The sequence below is a fragment of the Trichomonas vaginalis genome, chromosome III (genome assembly GCF_026262505.1).
Source record: "Trichomonas vaginalis G3 chromosome III, whole genome shotgun sequence".
NCBI lineage: Eukaryota > Parabasalia > Trichomonadida > Trichomonadidae > Trichomonas > Trichomonas vaginalis.
Window position 1 is genome coordinate 27,461,714 of NC_067205.1, and position 16,093 is coordinate 27,477,806.

Genomic DNA, 16,093 nt, shown 5'->3' on the forward strand with positions numbered 1-16,093 from the left:
CAAAAATTTTATTTTGGAGTTAGTTTTATTGATTTTTCAATAAAAAACATTTCTAAAACAAGAAAATGAAACGATAAAATATTTATATTTTATATAAGGATCTTATATATTTAAAATAAATATCATTTTATTTTTTTCATTGGTGTCTGTCAAACCATAATACACTATTCAAAAATTCAATGTGTCTTGCGGTTTCAAAAGACACCTTCAAATTGAACGATAGCACAGACACTATTGAATTTTACCCATTTTATTTAGTTTTTACCCTTTTTATTTTTAAGAATTAATGACTGAAACAGCCGTTTTGCTATGACCTCAATCACTTTTATTTATTATTTTAAATATTATTTAATTTTATTATTTGAATAGGCCAACTTATATTTGAGAAGCTCAATTTGAGACCACATAATACATTGAAATATCATAAATATTGAAATATTAAAAAGTGTATTTCAAAATATTGAAATTATAAAAATTTATAATACTGAAATTGAGACAAATGAATAAATTCAATGTGTTTTTTTTGAAATAACTCTCAATATTATTTTTTTGTTTATTTAATGATGAATAAATATGATTGCTTTAGTCAATCATAAAAACTAATTTAAGTTTAAAATAATGAAAGGATAATTTGATCGTTTTTTTAAAATACAATTATTTTTGATGATTTGCAAGAATCTTTGAAAAGAATATAATATAGGTTCTATTTTTGTAAAATTTATCCAAATCATGTATTACATAAATTACGATTAAAACGATGAAAGAACCAAAAAGTGTGTTTTGTGTTTTGTTGTTGCGTGTTGGATGCGGGATCCTGTTATTTCCGAAATCGACAAAAAATTTGGAAATTTAATTTCCGAAATCGAAATTATATTAATGTTTTTAATATTCTTATATCAAAAGGATTAAAGTTCATTAAGAGAAAAACAATTCTTCTTCTTCAATCTATTGGCGCATTTATTTCTACACGCCAATAAGGAAGGGAAAATTATAAGACACCATGGTGTCTTCAAAACGCTAATTTTTGATATTTTTAACAACCCTATAATATAATGAAACAATAAAATCTTAATTATATCCATTATGATTTGAATATTTAGAAGTATAACAAATGATAAAAATATTCATATGAAAATCAATGATGTATTCTATGTTTTTTAACTAGAAATGATATCAGTGAAGTCATGTGTCAGATTTTTGTTGACTCGACCTTTAAACTTGAAACGTCTCTTCTATCAAATTTGTAATACAATTTGACTCTACTGTCATCAAATATTGTTCCATCAATGTCTATATATTCATTTGATGCATATTCATCTTTTATCGGATTTATATGAATTATCATTGGATTAGAATTTGTTGTTGTATAAATAACTGAATATTCGCTGTCATGATTTTCACTTCTGCACCAAAAATATATACTATTTCTACTTGCATATCCTGGTAAAGTGATTTCAAACGTGTAATAGTCTGTACTGTAATTTTCATTGACGGGATATCGAATTGGAAGATAAATTGTTGACTCTGAGTTAATTCTATAGTAAAATTGAACGCTTTCGCCTGGATTGAAATCGCCTCCGAAACATGAAATATTAACTTTTGTATTACGCTCATACATATCATTACGTTTCGTGATCACAACTGCTTTCCTTGTTTGCTTGACTTCAAAATTATAATAAGCTTCAGGCGAAGTTGAATTTGAATCATCAATTGCCATAAACACTAAGTTATATTATTTATTTGTTGGCGGATATGAAAAATCATATGGAATCTCTTCCAATGTACCTTTGGATGTGAAGTTTAAGATATTATCAAATTCACCATCATTTACTTTCATGAATACTTTGACGTAGTCTCCATAATTTCTATCTCTCAGCTTCAAAATGAACTTGACTTTTTCATGATAGAAAAATATATTTTTGTGATTTAATACTGATAATTCTATCTCTGGTGCTCTCAGATTTTCATATGTGAAAGTGTGTTCAATAGGATATGAATCAACTCCTTCATATGAGCGAAGTACTATTGTAATTTTTTCTGACCTTGCAAGAAAATTTTGTCTTTTGTTGGAATTTGATATCTTAGAGTAAGGTTATCGTTGTTGTATTGCTTATACTCTCCAAGGTCATTCCATTCATTTTTCTCGTCGAACTTATATCTAATATAGGCAGATGTAGGACTCCATCCTTTGAATTCAAAATTAATTGCTTCGCCTATCGAATATTGAGGATCTAAAGGTTCGTATTCAAAAATTTTTGGTCTAGGATGAATCCATTTCCAATACGATTCTTTATTTGTTGAAATATTTCCACATTCGGCCCACAAATACATATATTTATATCCATTATAATACGGTGCTGTGAAATTAATTTCAAAATTAAGTGTATAATCTTCGCCCATTTGATAAATTGGAAAATCTGAAAATATATAATTATCAATACTAACATAAAGGTGAATGTCTTGATTTGGAATCAAATCATATATTATTCCTTTAATTCTAACTAGTTCTCCACAGATAAGTGTACTTGGTATTACATCTTGATATGATATTACTTTTTTAAGGGCAACTCTCATGGAATATGAATATTTCTTCGATTTAGCTCCTGATTCATCATAAGCTCTAAATGTACAAGTATGGTATCCATCTGATCTTGGTGGATAAAGATAAAAATATTGATGACGATTATATCCATTAGATGTGAAATTGAAGAAGAGTTGTGGTTCTTCATTATCTCACTGTATTGTGACATTGCATTTTTGATTTTTGTCTTGGTCTCCATAATTCATTGAGACTGTAAACTTCTCATAATAACCTAATGGTTCATATGGCTTTGAAAATGAACATTCCAAATATGGTGCCTTTCTGTCATCATATAGGAAATCAAATGTAATGTTTGTTTCAGATCGTGCTCCATATTCATCAATTAAAAATAATGTAACGTTGTGGTTTCCAACTGTCAATCTATATGCACTCAATGGAATTTGGTTTGTAACTATCAAATTGTTGCCATTGCAATAAATCAATTCATTTAATATATTTTCATTGCCATTGTCATATTGATAATACAGATATGTTCTTAAATCATCAGTAATATTAAGGTTCATCTCTATAAAACCATCAATTGAATAAACATCTTCAATACCAGTGATTTCATGTAAAATTGGAGGTGTATTAACTTTGATTGTAAAATAGGATGAATATGATTCGCGAGAATTATTTTTTGATCTTGCATATAAAGAATAAGAGTAACTTCCAGATATGTTTGGAATTGTTAGTTGAAAAGAAAATGTATTTGAGAGGTAATTATCATCCATTAACACAGTATCATTTATATCCGGATAATAATATTTACTGTCAATGTAATAAGAAATTTGTAGTTCGTGTTTCGGAGGAAAATTATATGCAAATGCTTCTATTGTTATTGTTGATCCTGGTGAATAAAATGGTTGAAATTGAGTTATTATTTTTGTTTCCAAGTAATCTGAGATTTCAATATATAGTCTTTTAATATCTGAATGAATTCCCTGGTCATTAGTTAGATAATAATTTATTTCATAACTTCTTTTCACATAAGGATACTTTACATATTGATGAAAGTAAATAGTAGATCCATTAGAGATATAATTATAAATTGGTGTGAAAAGCTGGTCCCCATAAACTTGATACCATAGTGTTATATTTTGCTCCTTCTTGGGTATTATATAATTTGATATTATATGTGTCATCTTGATAAAAATAATACTTTCTAGATGAAAATGGTAAATCTAATCTTGGTCTTTCAGTATTGATTCTTTCGATTTCAAATGTGAAAAATTCTGATGGATTGTAATCATCAAGTAAAAAGAAAGTTATATTGTGTTTTCCATAATCTACGTACTGAATGTAAACCGTTTTCGTCATGGTTAATTCTCTTCCACCATAATAATCAGTGGGTAAGTTATATTGCCTGCCGTCATCAAACCGATAGTATATATTTGCCCATCGTTCTGCATATCCTGTGAATGTTAACGCAAGTTCAGCATTTCTTGAATATTTTCCTGAAGGATCATTTAAAATTTGTAGACGCGGCTTGTCTCCAACATTAATTCTAAAATGAGCAAAGTTTTTCACAACAGCATCTTTTGTGATTGCCCAAACTGTCAGCCATTTTCCTGTTCTATCATTTGGAAAGTTAAATCGTAGAGTAAATTCAAGAGCAGTGACTTCATCACTCACTGTAAATTCAGATATTTTCTCTAAATTATTGCCATCATATATATAATAAAGTTTGATAAATTGACCGTTTTCATAACCATCACAATGTCCTCCGATCTCTACTTCTGATTCTTTTTCGTATGTATCTAATATATCGGAATCAATTGAAATCTTTGGAGAAATTTTTTCTTCAGGAATAAGAAAGGTCATATAAAATTTTAATGTCTCATCAACATCAATATTAATATTGTCCCAACGAATATATATGTCGTGATATTTTACAGAAGAAATCGGATTTAAATTACTGTAGCTAGATGATGAGGCTGTACTATGATAATAATAATTGGCATTACCATTATTCTCATCATTGAATAGAACTGTCATAGTTTCGTTTGTTGAAGGAGCTGAATACTTGTATCCTTGGAAATTTCCGAACTGTTCTACTTTTATATAATAATTATCTCCAAAATATGGATTAAAGCGAGTTTGAAGATATATTGTCTTGGAATTAGTTCCATTATTTTGAATCGTGAACTCAATTCGTAATTTATCTTCAGTTTCTTGGGTTATAATTGATGATGTGATCAAAATTCCGTTGTAAAAATCGCTTTTATTCGTTTTTCCGCTTATATATCTGGAACTTTGACTCCTAATATTCCAAACAGTCTGAAAATATCTTAAAAATACCTTTCCATTGTAAAAAAAGTTGCCGAAGTAATCATCATTTGTAACTGTATATGTGAAATTATTGGATAACGCAATTTTCAAGAATAGAAAGAGCATAAAATCTAGAGAAAAATAAAAATTAATGAATAGTTTACAATTTTTGATTATGGAAATTTTGAATTAACTTTTGAAAATGGGTTTTCAATTTAAAAATGAACAAAAAATATAAACTAGGTTAAGGAAGTCAATTTGGGAAATTGTTTTCACTTTAGGAGAATATAATTTTCAATTTGGAAAATTTAAAAAGTGAGACGCGCAGGATTCGAATTTTTTTAAAAGTTGATTTAAATGAATTTTAGTGTGGAATATAAGGATAATATCATATTTAAAATAAGAATATACTAGTTTAGGTGGTATTAATTTTTTCGATAAATTTGAGAGTATGTGCGTTTAGGGCATGAAAAGTGTCAATTCGCTCAGCGAAAGCTGAGCTAGCTTCGTTCTCGAAAGAATAAGGAAGGAGTGAAGGAGAATGATACAGAAGTTGACACATTCATATCATTTCAACAAATTTTGATCAAATTGAAATTCAATAAAATTCAATTCAATTCATATCCTTCAGTCAGTACATTGATATCCTTCTGCATCACAATGATAACTCGGGCATCAATAGTTCTACAACTAACTCAGAAAAAACAAGATTATTACTTCCTGCTTACAGCTTTTAAAAAGTTTCGATGATAAAAATCACTCTACTCTCGTTTATCGACATATGGTGATAGTAGGTAAACATATTCTTATCGATATTAATAAAAATATTTGTACGAAAATCTTATCCAATTAGAGAGTTATTCATAAAGTATATGATAATTATAATTACTTTATCTTTGTTTTATCTTTGAATAAACAATTTAATTTAAATTGCATAATATTTTTTGGTTGAAAGACAGGAAACTTAGTTGAGTTTGTATTATTTTTATCGTTTAATTCATCGTATCAGTGAGTGATCCAGATATTTAAGATTTTTAGAAAAAAAATTATTAATTTGATGAACAAATTTTAATCAAAATAGCAAAAATCTATTTGATAGCTGTAAACAAACAATAATTTTTATTTCAAGCAAAATCACTTATTTTCATCTAAACGTATAAAATTGTCAATTTTATGAAAATAAATTGAAAATCTCATGAAATGTAAAGGAGAGTAATATTTTTCAATTTTCTTTTTTTCTTTGTCTCAAATATTTTCTGTTGGGAATTTTCTTGTTATCAAAAAATAATTTTAATATTTGTTTATTTCATTACATACAATAAAATTTTAAAAACTCTATTTCTTCTCAAGAAAATTTTTTCCTTCATATGAAGAAACATTTTGTTCTCCATTTGATACTGAGTCTAAATCTCGATTTTTGAATTTTCTTCTTTCCAAATTTCTTTTTTCCAAATTAGAAGTTTAATTCAAATTTTCAATAGTTTATATATTTTCTCAAACCGTCTCAGATTTTCTCACTTTTTAGGGATTTTCTCTCAAAATATACAAAAATAGTAATATCAATACATGTGTCTAATATACTTTAAAACCATCGTGACAAAATTCAAAAACGAAAAGTTCTTCTCTCCAAATTTTTTTCAAAATCAAAAAAATGAGATAAAAAAGTACGTTTGGAAAATTCATTTTTAGCATTTTAGGAATTTTCTCACTTTTCTTCCAAATTGACATCCTTAACTAGGTGAGTTACAAGCAGAGCTGCTTTCTATAAGTATTTCATTCATAAATCCGCCGAGACCAGCCACAAATTAATTTCTCGAACATTCATCATTGGGATGTTTTGATGATGTTTTGATCATCCGTTATCTGTGAAATTTTATGAAGAATTATATGGAAATAATTGAAAGCTTTACAAAAAATGCAGATAAAAATTTAACAAACGTTGAAGGGCAAATCCCAAGTAACGATAACGTACTTCTTTAGGAGGTTGTATCTAGTTCAAATTGTATAAAAAATAGGCAAATTCCAAAATGAAGATTTTAATTATTATGTTAAAGCGTGTTTTTCCTACTATTCTCATTTTTATTTCCGTAAGGATTAAACATTTTCAAGGATATATCTAAATTAACTGTGTTTTCAAAAATGTTTTTAAAATCGTGGTTCTGTATAATATTGTCCGAATTACTAAGTCTGGATTCTGATTTTGTAATTTACATATACCAAATTTGGCCATCTTTATAATACAAATTTGGCCAAATGTAATTTATCAAAGCATCAGTAAAAAAGTGACGTTTTTTCAGTAAACTACATTTATTTTCCCTTTTCCTTAATTGAATCGAACATTCATACGGAACCAGACATATGTTATGCATGGAGACATCATCCAGCATCTTGGGTATGATGTAACTAAATATGTTGACAAGTATTGGCTCAAGATTTTTCACCAAAATTCACGTGTTTGCTTTTTCGCAAACAAAATTGAAGCTAATTACTCTGTTAACAACGATTGCTATTCTATTTTGCGTGAAATTGACTCTCGATTTAAAATTAATGAAAAATATACATTGTTGCTTGAATATCCCCAAATTATGCACTCCATTCGATGGACCCAAACATCGAATTTCTTTTATATCGCAAATGAAAGTCAAAACTTCGAATTAATTTCTAAGACTGCTGGAAACTGGAGTAGGTTTAAAGGCTTGCACTCATATCCTGCTAATTATGAATATTCGTTATATATTGGAGACTCTAATGGCAAAAACTGGTTCTATACCATTGGAGCTATCTATAATGAATTTGATGGCGTAATGCCTGGTAATGAGAACGAAATTTGGATTCAATATGTAGATTTGTGGTTGGAGATTGATAATCTTGACAAAATAAACTTGCTTCCTAAAATATTTAAAAAATGTTCATGTCAATGTCGAGTCAGCTCCTTTTATTCTTTTGCATACTATTACATTTTAATATTGTTTTATGACCAGTAAAAGCATAACATAAATATCCAAATTTTATACCTATTTGATTGATAATAACGTATGAAATCCATTTGATATAGTATAAATCCATGAGATATTCTTTGTGTAACTAAATTGAAGATGAAATAAAAAAAATCTTCAATTATTGATATGATAATGCGTAAAAACCTAATTAATACTAAAAATATGTGAAACAGAATAGGAATCCTTATTACAATCTTTTAATTTTTTCAATGTTTTTTATCTTTTATACGATCATCGGAAGAGATGCTCTCTTACTTTCGAATGGAAATGTCATTTCGAAAAATATGAGAGTTTCGCTATCTGATGATCCAAACAGTTGGTATTTCATGCGAATAAAAGATAAGAAACAAATTCCGGAACTCGAGAAAAAGTTAAATACCGAAATTAATACGGCAGAACTATTATCACCTAGATGGATAGCGATTCATCTTAATGAAAATCAAGTCAATACTGTTCAAAATGAGAAATTAGGAAAATTTTTTCCAGTTAGATCAATAGACAAAGTAGATAAAGACTTCAAATACGAAAAAGGTCTGAATACATATTACGTTTATGCAACAGAAACATTCAACGGCACATCAAATTCGAAAATAACGAAATTATATAAAAATAATTTTATAGTTGAAACATCGAATGTCAAAGAATTAGTTAATTCACCAGATGTTTTATTCGTTACAGAGCAACCTGCCATTCAATTCATGAACAGATGGTCACATAGTTATTTACAAACAAGAGACAGAAGAGTTTACTACAACAAATACGCAGAAGGCCGTAGAATAGAAGGTCTTGATGGCAGAAATACCATTGTTACACTTATAGATACAGGTGTTAACTCAAATCATTTATTTTTCAAAGACAAAAACCGAACATTTCCTTACAACAAAACAGATTTAGAACACAGAAAGATAGTTAGATACGATTCCACTATTGATTCCGTTGATTACTTGAACGGACATGGCACACACATTGCAGGAATCATTGCTGGATATGCAGAAGACGAAGACTCAGGTTTAAACCTTTACAGAGGCGGTGCTTACAAATCGAAATTGTTTGTTGTTGATATAAACAAAGATTCAAGTGCTAAAGAAGTCCTAATTCCTCTTAATTTAATTTTTTCTGCCGCAAACGAATCAAAGAAATTAAAATCTCATATCACTAGTTGCAGTTGGGGATCTAAAGATTCTAACAATGAATTAACATGGATAATGGATCAACTCAGTTACGAAATGGAAGATATCCTTTATGTTTTCGCAGCCGGAAATGAAGGGAAATTCAGAAAAGTTGGTTCTCCGGCTGATTCTAAGAATGTTCTAACTGTTGGATCGGCAAATCCTCATGCAGCAATTACAACAGAATCAGAAAGATATACTTTCATTAAATTGAAAGATCAAAACATTGAGTCTGTTTCTTCAAATTTGTTTAATTTCATGAAAAAAGTGACAAATTTGAAATCATATGAGAATATTTCAATGACAAATGATACTGATAATGCTTCAGGAAAAGTATTTTTAATGAAAGAGAAATCAGATAAAAAGTACACAGCTAAAGGTCGAGGAAAAATAACACATGACAGAAAAATTGATCCAGAACTTGATTATATTAAAGATACTGATTATATCATACGATATATTGAAGATGCAACAGTTCCAGACAAGAATGATGAATTTTATGATCTTGTAACTAATATTAATTCAAAACGAGGCCGCAAAATGAGAATAAAGAAATATTTGGATTTATTAGAAGAAGAAGATGAAGAAGAAAAATATATTCAACACTCTACAAAAAGTGACGTTCCAATTCCTAATGATGTATTAGCTGTTGTTACTGATAATCCTAATTATAAATCTGATAAATATCCTGTTCTTTTGGTTACTGATGCTGATCTTGAAAAATTAATATCGAATATGAATGAAAACATTTCATTAAGATTTGAATATGAAGATAACAAAGGAACTGAATTGTCTCCATTCACAACATTTGGTCCTTCACCTAAAGGAACAATTAAACCAGATGTTTATGGTATTGGTGAAAGAGTAATTTCAGCGGGAACAGCAGATGAAACGTCATTAAAACAAATGACTGGAACTTCAATGGCTGCTCCAACAATTTCGGCACTTTTGGCTTTAGTTCAACAGTATTTAATTGAAGATGGATGGGAAGATCATTACTCAGCCTTGTATAGGGCTTTCGCTTTGCAGACTAGTGGAAAAGGTCTTGAAAACGTTCTTCATAAAGGTTTGAGATATTTCACAGAAGAAATCGGAGAAAATGAAAATTTAAAGTTCAATGTAACTGTTGAAAAACCAGGAAGATTCGATTTAGCAGTTGCATGGAATGATCCAGGAATAATGCCAATATCAAAGAATGCTCCTTATTTTTTCGCTGATTTGGATGTGATCCTTGAAACTCCTGCAGGAAAGAAAATATATCCTTATCAATTAAATGATAGTTTTACAGTTGGAACAATGGAAAGAATCGCATTAAACTTGACAAATCCAGGAGTAATAACTATAAATATTATGACACATAAGTTCGTGTCATCAAAGATTAAAAAGATCAAATTCGCGGTTGTTATAAATGGTGAATTCAATAAAACTGATTATGTCAAAAATCCAAAGAAACCAATCATCGAAAAAGTACCAATTCCTGTTTGTCCAAGTCATTATACTTCACCTTTATGTAACAACAAAATTAATGATCTTAAACTTGATCAAACTTTTGTTACTAATATAACTGATCAACATTATTATTTCATGGTAAATTTGACAGAAAATGATGTCACCAAAAAATATCTGAAAATTGATGTCAAAGTTAATCTAAGAATTGTGTTTAGTGATGTATATTATCACCTTTCTTTTAGCAAGGAACATTCATATAAAATGAATCAAAACAATGATTACTTCGTTATCACAAACCAAAGAAACTTTTCTGTAACAGTGAAAGTGAAAGATTTCAAAGAAAAAGTTGTTTATTTCTCATTATATGAAGATATGTCATCGGCTGGAAATGCAACAATTAAAGTGTCGCAAATGTCTATTCCTGGTGAATTTGACTTTGATGATTGGATTCATATTCCTGGTATATATATTCCAAAGAACTTTTATGTTTTGATCTTAGTTTTGTCAGCTACTTTCTTCGTTTTGATATTCACATACGCCATTTACGAGAAACTTGTGGCATATCCTAGAAATGAGCCAGAAGCAATCAGAACAAGAAATAGAAATGATAATATACAAATTGATGTTTGAAATTAAAAATTTTAAATTTTTTATTACATTTTTTTAACAATCCAATATTTTATTCTAATCATTGCAGAATTTTCCACATGCAAAAAATAATATAAAGCAAGATCGCAACGATCAATTAAGAGATTCGCCGAATTATTAATTTCATTATCGCAAAAAAAAATTTATGAGGACAATATAATGGAAATGCTCAAACCCAGATTGCACAGCTATAATTTTCTGCTATTTTATCAAATGGCGGATATTGAAAGTGTGATCCATAATAATCGTCACGATCTAATATTTTAATTGAAAAAATAATTGAGAGCCAATTGAGAGATTGGAAATTCCAATATCGCAATATTTCCAATTGCGACGGTTTTTCCAATCGGGCGGTTTTTCCAATTACGACGGTTTTTCCAATTAATTGGAAATTCCAAATAAGTGGGTATATTTATAAATCCCCTGCTATTTATAAATAGGTCTATTTTACTTATAAGTTACCACAGAACACACCACGCTCGGCTACACTAATATTCTCATACCCAAACATGTCTGGTGCTTATAGTACTTCATTTGATCACAAAGCTGGAATTTCATTCAAATATTCCCCTGTTAAAATTGCAAAGAATGCAGATGATAAGGCAATTCAGTTCAATATTTACATTTTGAACAATGGAACCTGTGATGCCTCTTTTCTTACAATTGGAAATATTCAAGTCGATATAAATCCTAACTCTCAATCAGATATATGCATTTTCTCTCATAACATGCCAAAGAAAGTTGATCACCAAAGTTCATCCAATGATGTCACAATGTTCGCAGTTAAATATCCTGATTCCTTGGATTATTCAAGTGTAATCACAGATTTTAATGGTCCGGCAGCTCTTATCGCAAAGTTTACATCTAGATCTAGTGTCAGATTTAACATTTATGATTCTACTGATCCAGATATGATAAATAACTGCGAAAGCCAGTCATTCAAGATAATAGATGAAAACAGATTGATTGAACAAAACTATTCTGGATCTATTAATTCAAATTGCCAACATAATCCAAAAGATAATATAAACTTTATTATTTTCTGGACAAGCGTCGGATTTGTAGTCGTAATTATTATAACAGTTACTATTATATGTCGGCGCTACCGAAAACAGAAACCACAAAATACAGAATCGATGCTCTCAGCTGAACCTCCACAAAAATATACCAATTATCCACAATATATTCCACCAATAAGTGAGGTGCAAAACCAATATTATGGAAAGCCTACATTGAATGATCTACAAAACTTCAACATGAAATATACAACTCAACCAGTGATAGATCAAGATCCAACGCCTAATCCATATTCGAATGCAAATATTGTTTATTAAACACTTTCTTTTTGTTTTTATAGTTAAATTATTTTTTGATATTTAAAAATCAATGTTAGAGAGTGGTTTACGTCCACATTTCAATACTTGATTATCCATCTATCTAATATTTCCTAGTTTAAAGCTGTTCAATCCACAACATAATTTGATGTGTTTCAAACAACTGCAAAACTTCGATGGTTAAATATCTGGCTATATGTCAATATCTTTACTACTATACATGAATGAAAATTTGCACAAGATTAAAAAATATAAACAAAAAATATGGACAAAACTTTCATTTTGGATTGTTTCCTGATGTAAATGTTAGAAGACTTAACCATTTTAAAATTCATGATTAGAGACGATAGGCACTATTTGGTCTGTTTTTTGACCTTAAAATGGAACATAGAAATTCATCAGATTTTGAACCTAAAGTCTATCAAGCAATTGATGAAGTCACTTATCCATCGTATTTGCACAGCTCAATTAAAGTTGAAAATATGATTTGGGTAATTACCAAAGAAAATTTAGAGTCAACCGCGAAAATATTAGTTGAAAGTACAAAAAAATCACATATTAGCCAGAAATTTATTCAATTTACTATAGATGCAGCAACAAAACGTTATGATTTGTTGGAAGCTTTAAAATTACTTATCAATGTTAATAAATACAATGTAAACGTCAAGAATATAGATCAATTAATAAATTCTCAGAACGAAAACTATTCAATTTTTATCAATGATGATATTGAGAAATATCAAACTCATTGTTATGATAAAAATAGCAAATATAGCTTATCTATTTCGGCGAATATTTACAATGCTGCTGCTTTTGGAGCTATAAATATCTTTAAATTTTTAATTATGAATCAAGTTTCATTTGAAAATCAATCAATTGCGAAGAAATCCGTCGTTGGCGGTAATTTCGAACTTATTAAAACACTTGTCAATAAAGGAGTTGAATTCAAAGATACTTTAGTAGAAGCATTAAAATATCACAGAAATGATGTTGCTGATTGGATAATTTCTAATTACGGATGCTCGCATATTAAGCCATATCACTGTATAAAGTGGGGAAATATGGCTGCTGTAATTTTTTACATAGAAAATGGAATGAAAATTGATAATCACTTACTAGATCATGTTGCTGTGAATTTCTGCATGCCTATGGTTGATTATTTAATTACTAAAAAGGCAAATTTCGCTACCGATTCTGTAGTTGAAGAGGCTGTAAAAGTAAATAATTATCATTTGCTAAAAATGATATTTGAATCCGGATATAAGCCCCCTCAAAAGCTTTTAAATCATCAATTGATTGTTGCATGCCAGCACGGATACTTAGAAGCTTCGAAAATTTTAATTCATTCAGGTGCAGACGTAAATAGCAACACAAGCTCTGTGGGAACCATGGCAGGAACACCATTATATTATGCAAATTTATCAAACAACAAAGAATTGCCAAAATACTTGATTGATAAAGGAGCAATGAGATGAAATGATTTTTTTGTGATTTATTTTATGTATTTGTATTAATATTATAAATATCCATGTTATTTAATTTAATTTTTGAACTTTAACTTGGTAACATTCGGTCATTTGATCAAGAAAATTATCTATTTCAGATTGTATAAAAGAAAACTCAAAATTAATAGGCTCTTTTAGATAAGAAAAGAGTTTTTATCATTTGTATAAGCTTATAATTTAAAAATAACATGATTTGTGGGGATTGATGAAATTCGATTAAAATAATCATGGTAATTTTGATTAATCATGAGACTACCGATTCTATTTTATTAGAGTATCAAGAAATATCTAATATCAGGCCATCTATAAAGTACATTTTTTTCCTTGAAATGTGAAACATTTGATATTTCCAAATAAACATGAAACTCTAGTTTTACATTGTATCTAGAATATAGGAACTACATTAATTGTTTTTAAATGTTTATTTTTTGAGACAATTTGCTGCCATTCCTCAATTTGATTATATATTATAAATTTTTATTTACTATTATATATTCTAATTATAGATCCATTATTTAATTAGAGTCTGATTGAAGATTTCAATGAGGATTCTGAAAAATAATCCTTGTCGTCTGACCATTTTTAATTAATTTTGCTCTATGTTATTATTAGAACAATGATACCGTTTTTAAAAAATTGATAGGAAAAAATTCAATTGAAAAACATTTATATTTTCCATTCAATTAAAAAATTCAGTGAATGGTCAATTAATGAAATGTATACTATTTTTATTTAATAAATAAATATTAAATTTTGGAAATTGTAAATAAATATTGTAATGGATATATATGCTATAAAGATCATTAGTATTTGATTATGTGAATTCATAATGCATTGAAAATTTTTTCAATACTTTCATCAATTGAGAACAATAGTCATCAAATTATTTATCGTCAAATGACCTTGATACTTGAAGCTTTTCGTAACTATTTAATGGACAAAGACGATGTTTTCTCAGCAATTGGCACTGAACTTCAGCCCATCCCTTATTTCAATGAAGTTGATTTGGCCAAACTCCTGTATGGTGCAAAAGCAATTATTTCAAAAGAAAACTCTTTGCTTAAATTGGATGGCCGTTTCTGTGTAATTGGTGACATACATGGAAACTTGCAGGATCTCCTTCAAATCTTGGCGAATCAAGGAATGCCCCCAATGACTCAATATCTGTTTTTAGGAGATTATAGCGGATCAGGTTCAAACTCGGTAGAAGTAATCGCCTTGTTACTTGCTCTTAAGGTGTGCTTCCCGAAATACGTATATTTGTTGAAAGGTCATGAGGAATGTATTTGTAACAACAATAATTCCACTTTCTTCCAGGAGGTAGTATCAGAATATTCAGAAGGTCTCTGGGATCTATTTGTTGAAACGTTTGAGCAGCTTCCATTAGCTGCAATTATTTCTAACTCAACATTTTGTGTCCATGGTGGTATAGGTCCAAATATCACCTCATTAGAAGCAATTTCATCCATTAAACGTCCAGCTATTAACTCTGATATCGTTTCAACTTTAATTTGGAGCGAACCAACTGAGGTTACAAGAGAATATATGGCGCTCCCAGAATTTGGTAGCTATCTATATGGCGTTGATGCGATTCAAAAATTCTTAAGGCAACACAAACTCCAAAGAATTGTAAGATCTCATGAATTTGCAGAGCAAGGCATTAAACGCTTCCATGGTGCTAACTTATATTCTGTATTCTCATCTTCCTGCTATGGAAATACTAATAATATAAGTGGCTGTCTCCTGATTCATGATCGAATGATAGAAGGTTTTACTTATGAGCCAATTGAAAAACTTCCTAGAAATCAGGAGTCATACACCAATGTAGAAAACACTTTCTTTAGACGTGTTGTTGAATCAGATAAAAATGTCAAATGTCGTATCAGAATAGCTAACTCTATGTCATATCAAAGTCTTAGCCCAAGTGGATCTAATCTTCCTCCACTCAGAAGATCGACAAGTTTGCTTAATTAAGATGATATTTTATTTTGTTTTTCTCTTCTGTTTGTTTTATTTATCTAAACATGACTTTTACCGAAATAAGTTTCTCTCATCTCTAACTCTCATGTCTAGCCAAATTATGGTTGAGGATGAAAAAAAATTGAAAATATGGCAGAGAAAAAAACTATCAGAAATT

General features: G+C 29.0%; 7 protein-coding genes across 7 annotated transcripts; 4 read left to right on the forward strand and 3 right to left on the reverse strand.

Moving 5' to 3' along the window:
- Window positions 1–1,189: 1,189 nt before the first annotated feature.
- Window positions 1,190–1,717, reverse strand: TVAGG3_0774350 (ribonuclease H protein family; the record flags this gene model as incomplete). Its single annotated transcript, XM_001314627.1, has 1 exon — window positions 1,190–1,717. One exon carries the CDS (start codon window positions 1,715–1,717, stop codon window positions 1,190–1,192), a length of 528 nt encoding a protein of 175 aa, XP_001314657.1.
- Window positions 1,718–2,022: 305 nt separating this feature from the next.
- On the reverse strand, window positions 2,023–2,574 carry TVAGG3_0774360 (uncharacterized protein; the record flags this gene model as incomplete). Its single annotated transcript, XM_001314626.1, has 1 exon — window positions 2,023–2,574. The coding sequence occupies one exon, from the start codon at window positions 2,572–2,574 to the stop codon at window positions 2,023–2,025; it is 552 nt and encodes a 183-aa protein (XP_001314656.1).
- A 1,051-nt stretch (window positions 2,575–3,625) lies between these two features.
- TVAGG3_0774370 (ribonuclease H protein family) lies at window positions 3,626–4,978 on the reverse strand (the record flags this gene model as incomplete). Its single annotated transcript, XM_001314625.1, has 1 exon — window positions 3,626–4,978. The coding sequence occupies one exon, from the start codon at window positions 4,976–4,978 to the stop codon at window positions 3,626–3,628; it is 1,353 nt and encodes a 450-aa protein (XP_001314655.1).
- Window positions 4,979–8,060: 3,082 nt separating this feature from the next.
- TVAGG3_0774380 (proprotein convertase-related family) lies at window positions 8,061–11,112 on the forward strand (the record flags this gene model as incomplete). Its single annotated transcript, XM_001314624.1, has 1 exon — window positions 8,061–11,099. One exon carries the CDS (start codon window positions 8,061–8,063, stop codon window positions 11,097–11,099), a length of 3,039 nt encoding a protein of 1,012 aa, XP_001314654.1.
- A 300-nt stretch (window positions 11,113–11,412) lies between these two features.
- TVAGG3_0774390 (uncharacterized protein) lies at window positions 11,413–12,715 on the forward strand (the record flags this gene model as incomplete). The annotated part of the gene is made up of 1 exon (XM_001314623.1): window positions 11,627–12,451. One exon carries the CDS (start codon window positions 11,627–11,629, stop codon window positions 12,449–12,451), a length of 825 nt encoding a protein of 274 aa, XP_001314653.1.
- A 52-nt stretch (window positions 12,716–12,767) lies between these two features.
- On the forward strand, window positions 12,768–13,960 carry TVAGG3_0774400 (spectrin binding; the record flags this gene model as incomplete). The annotated part of the gene is made up of 1 exon (XM_001314622.1): window positions 12,832–13,926. The coding sequence occupies one exon, from the start codon at window positions 12,832–12,834 to the stop codon at window positions 13,924–13,926; it is 1,095 nt and encodes a 364-aa protein (XP_001314652.1).
- Window positions 13,961–14,853: 893 nt separating this feature from the next.
- Window positions 14,854–15,930, forward strand: TVAGG3_0774410 (phosphoprotein phosphatase protein; the record flags this gene model as incomplete). The annotated part of the gene is made up of 1 exon (XM_001314621.2): window positions 14,854–15,930. One exon carries the CDS (start codon window positions 14,854–14,856, stop codon window positions 15,928–15,930), a length of 1,077 nt encoding a protein of 358 aa, XP_001314651.2.
- Between the last annotated feature and the right edge of the window lie 163 nt (window positions 15,931–16,093).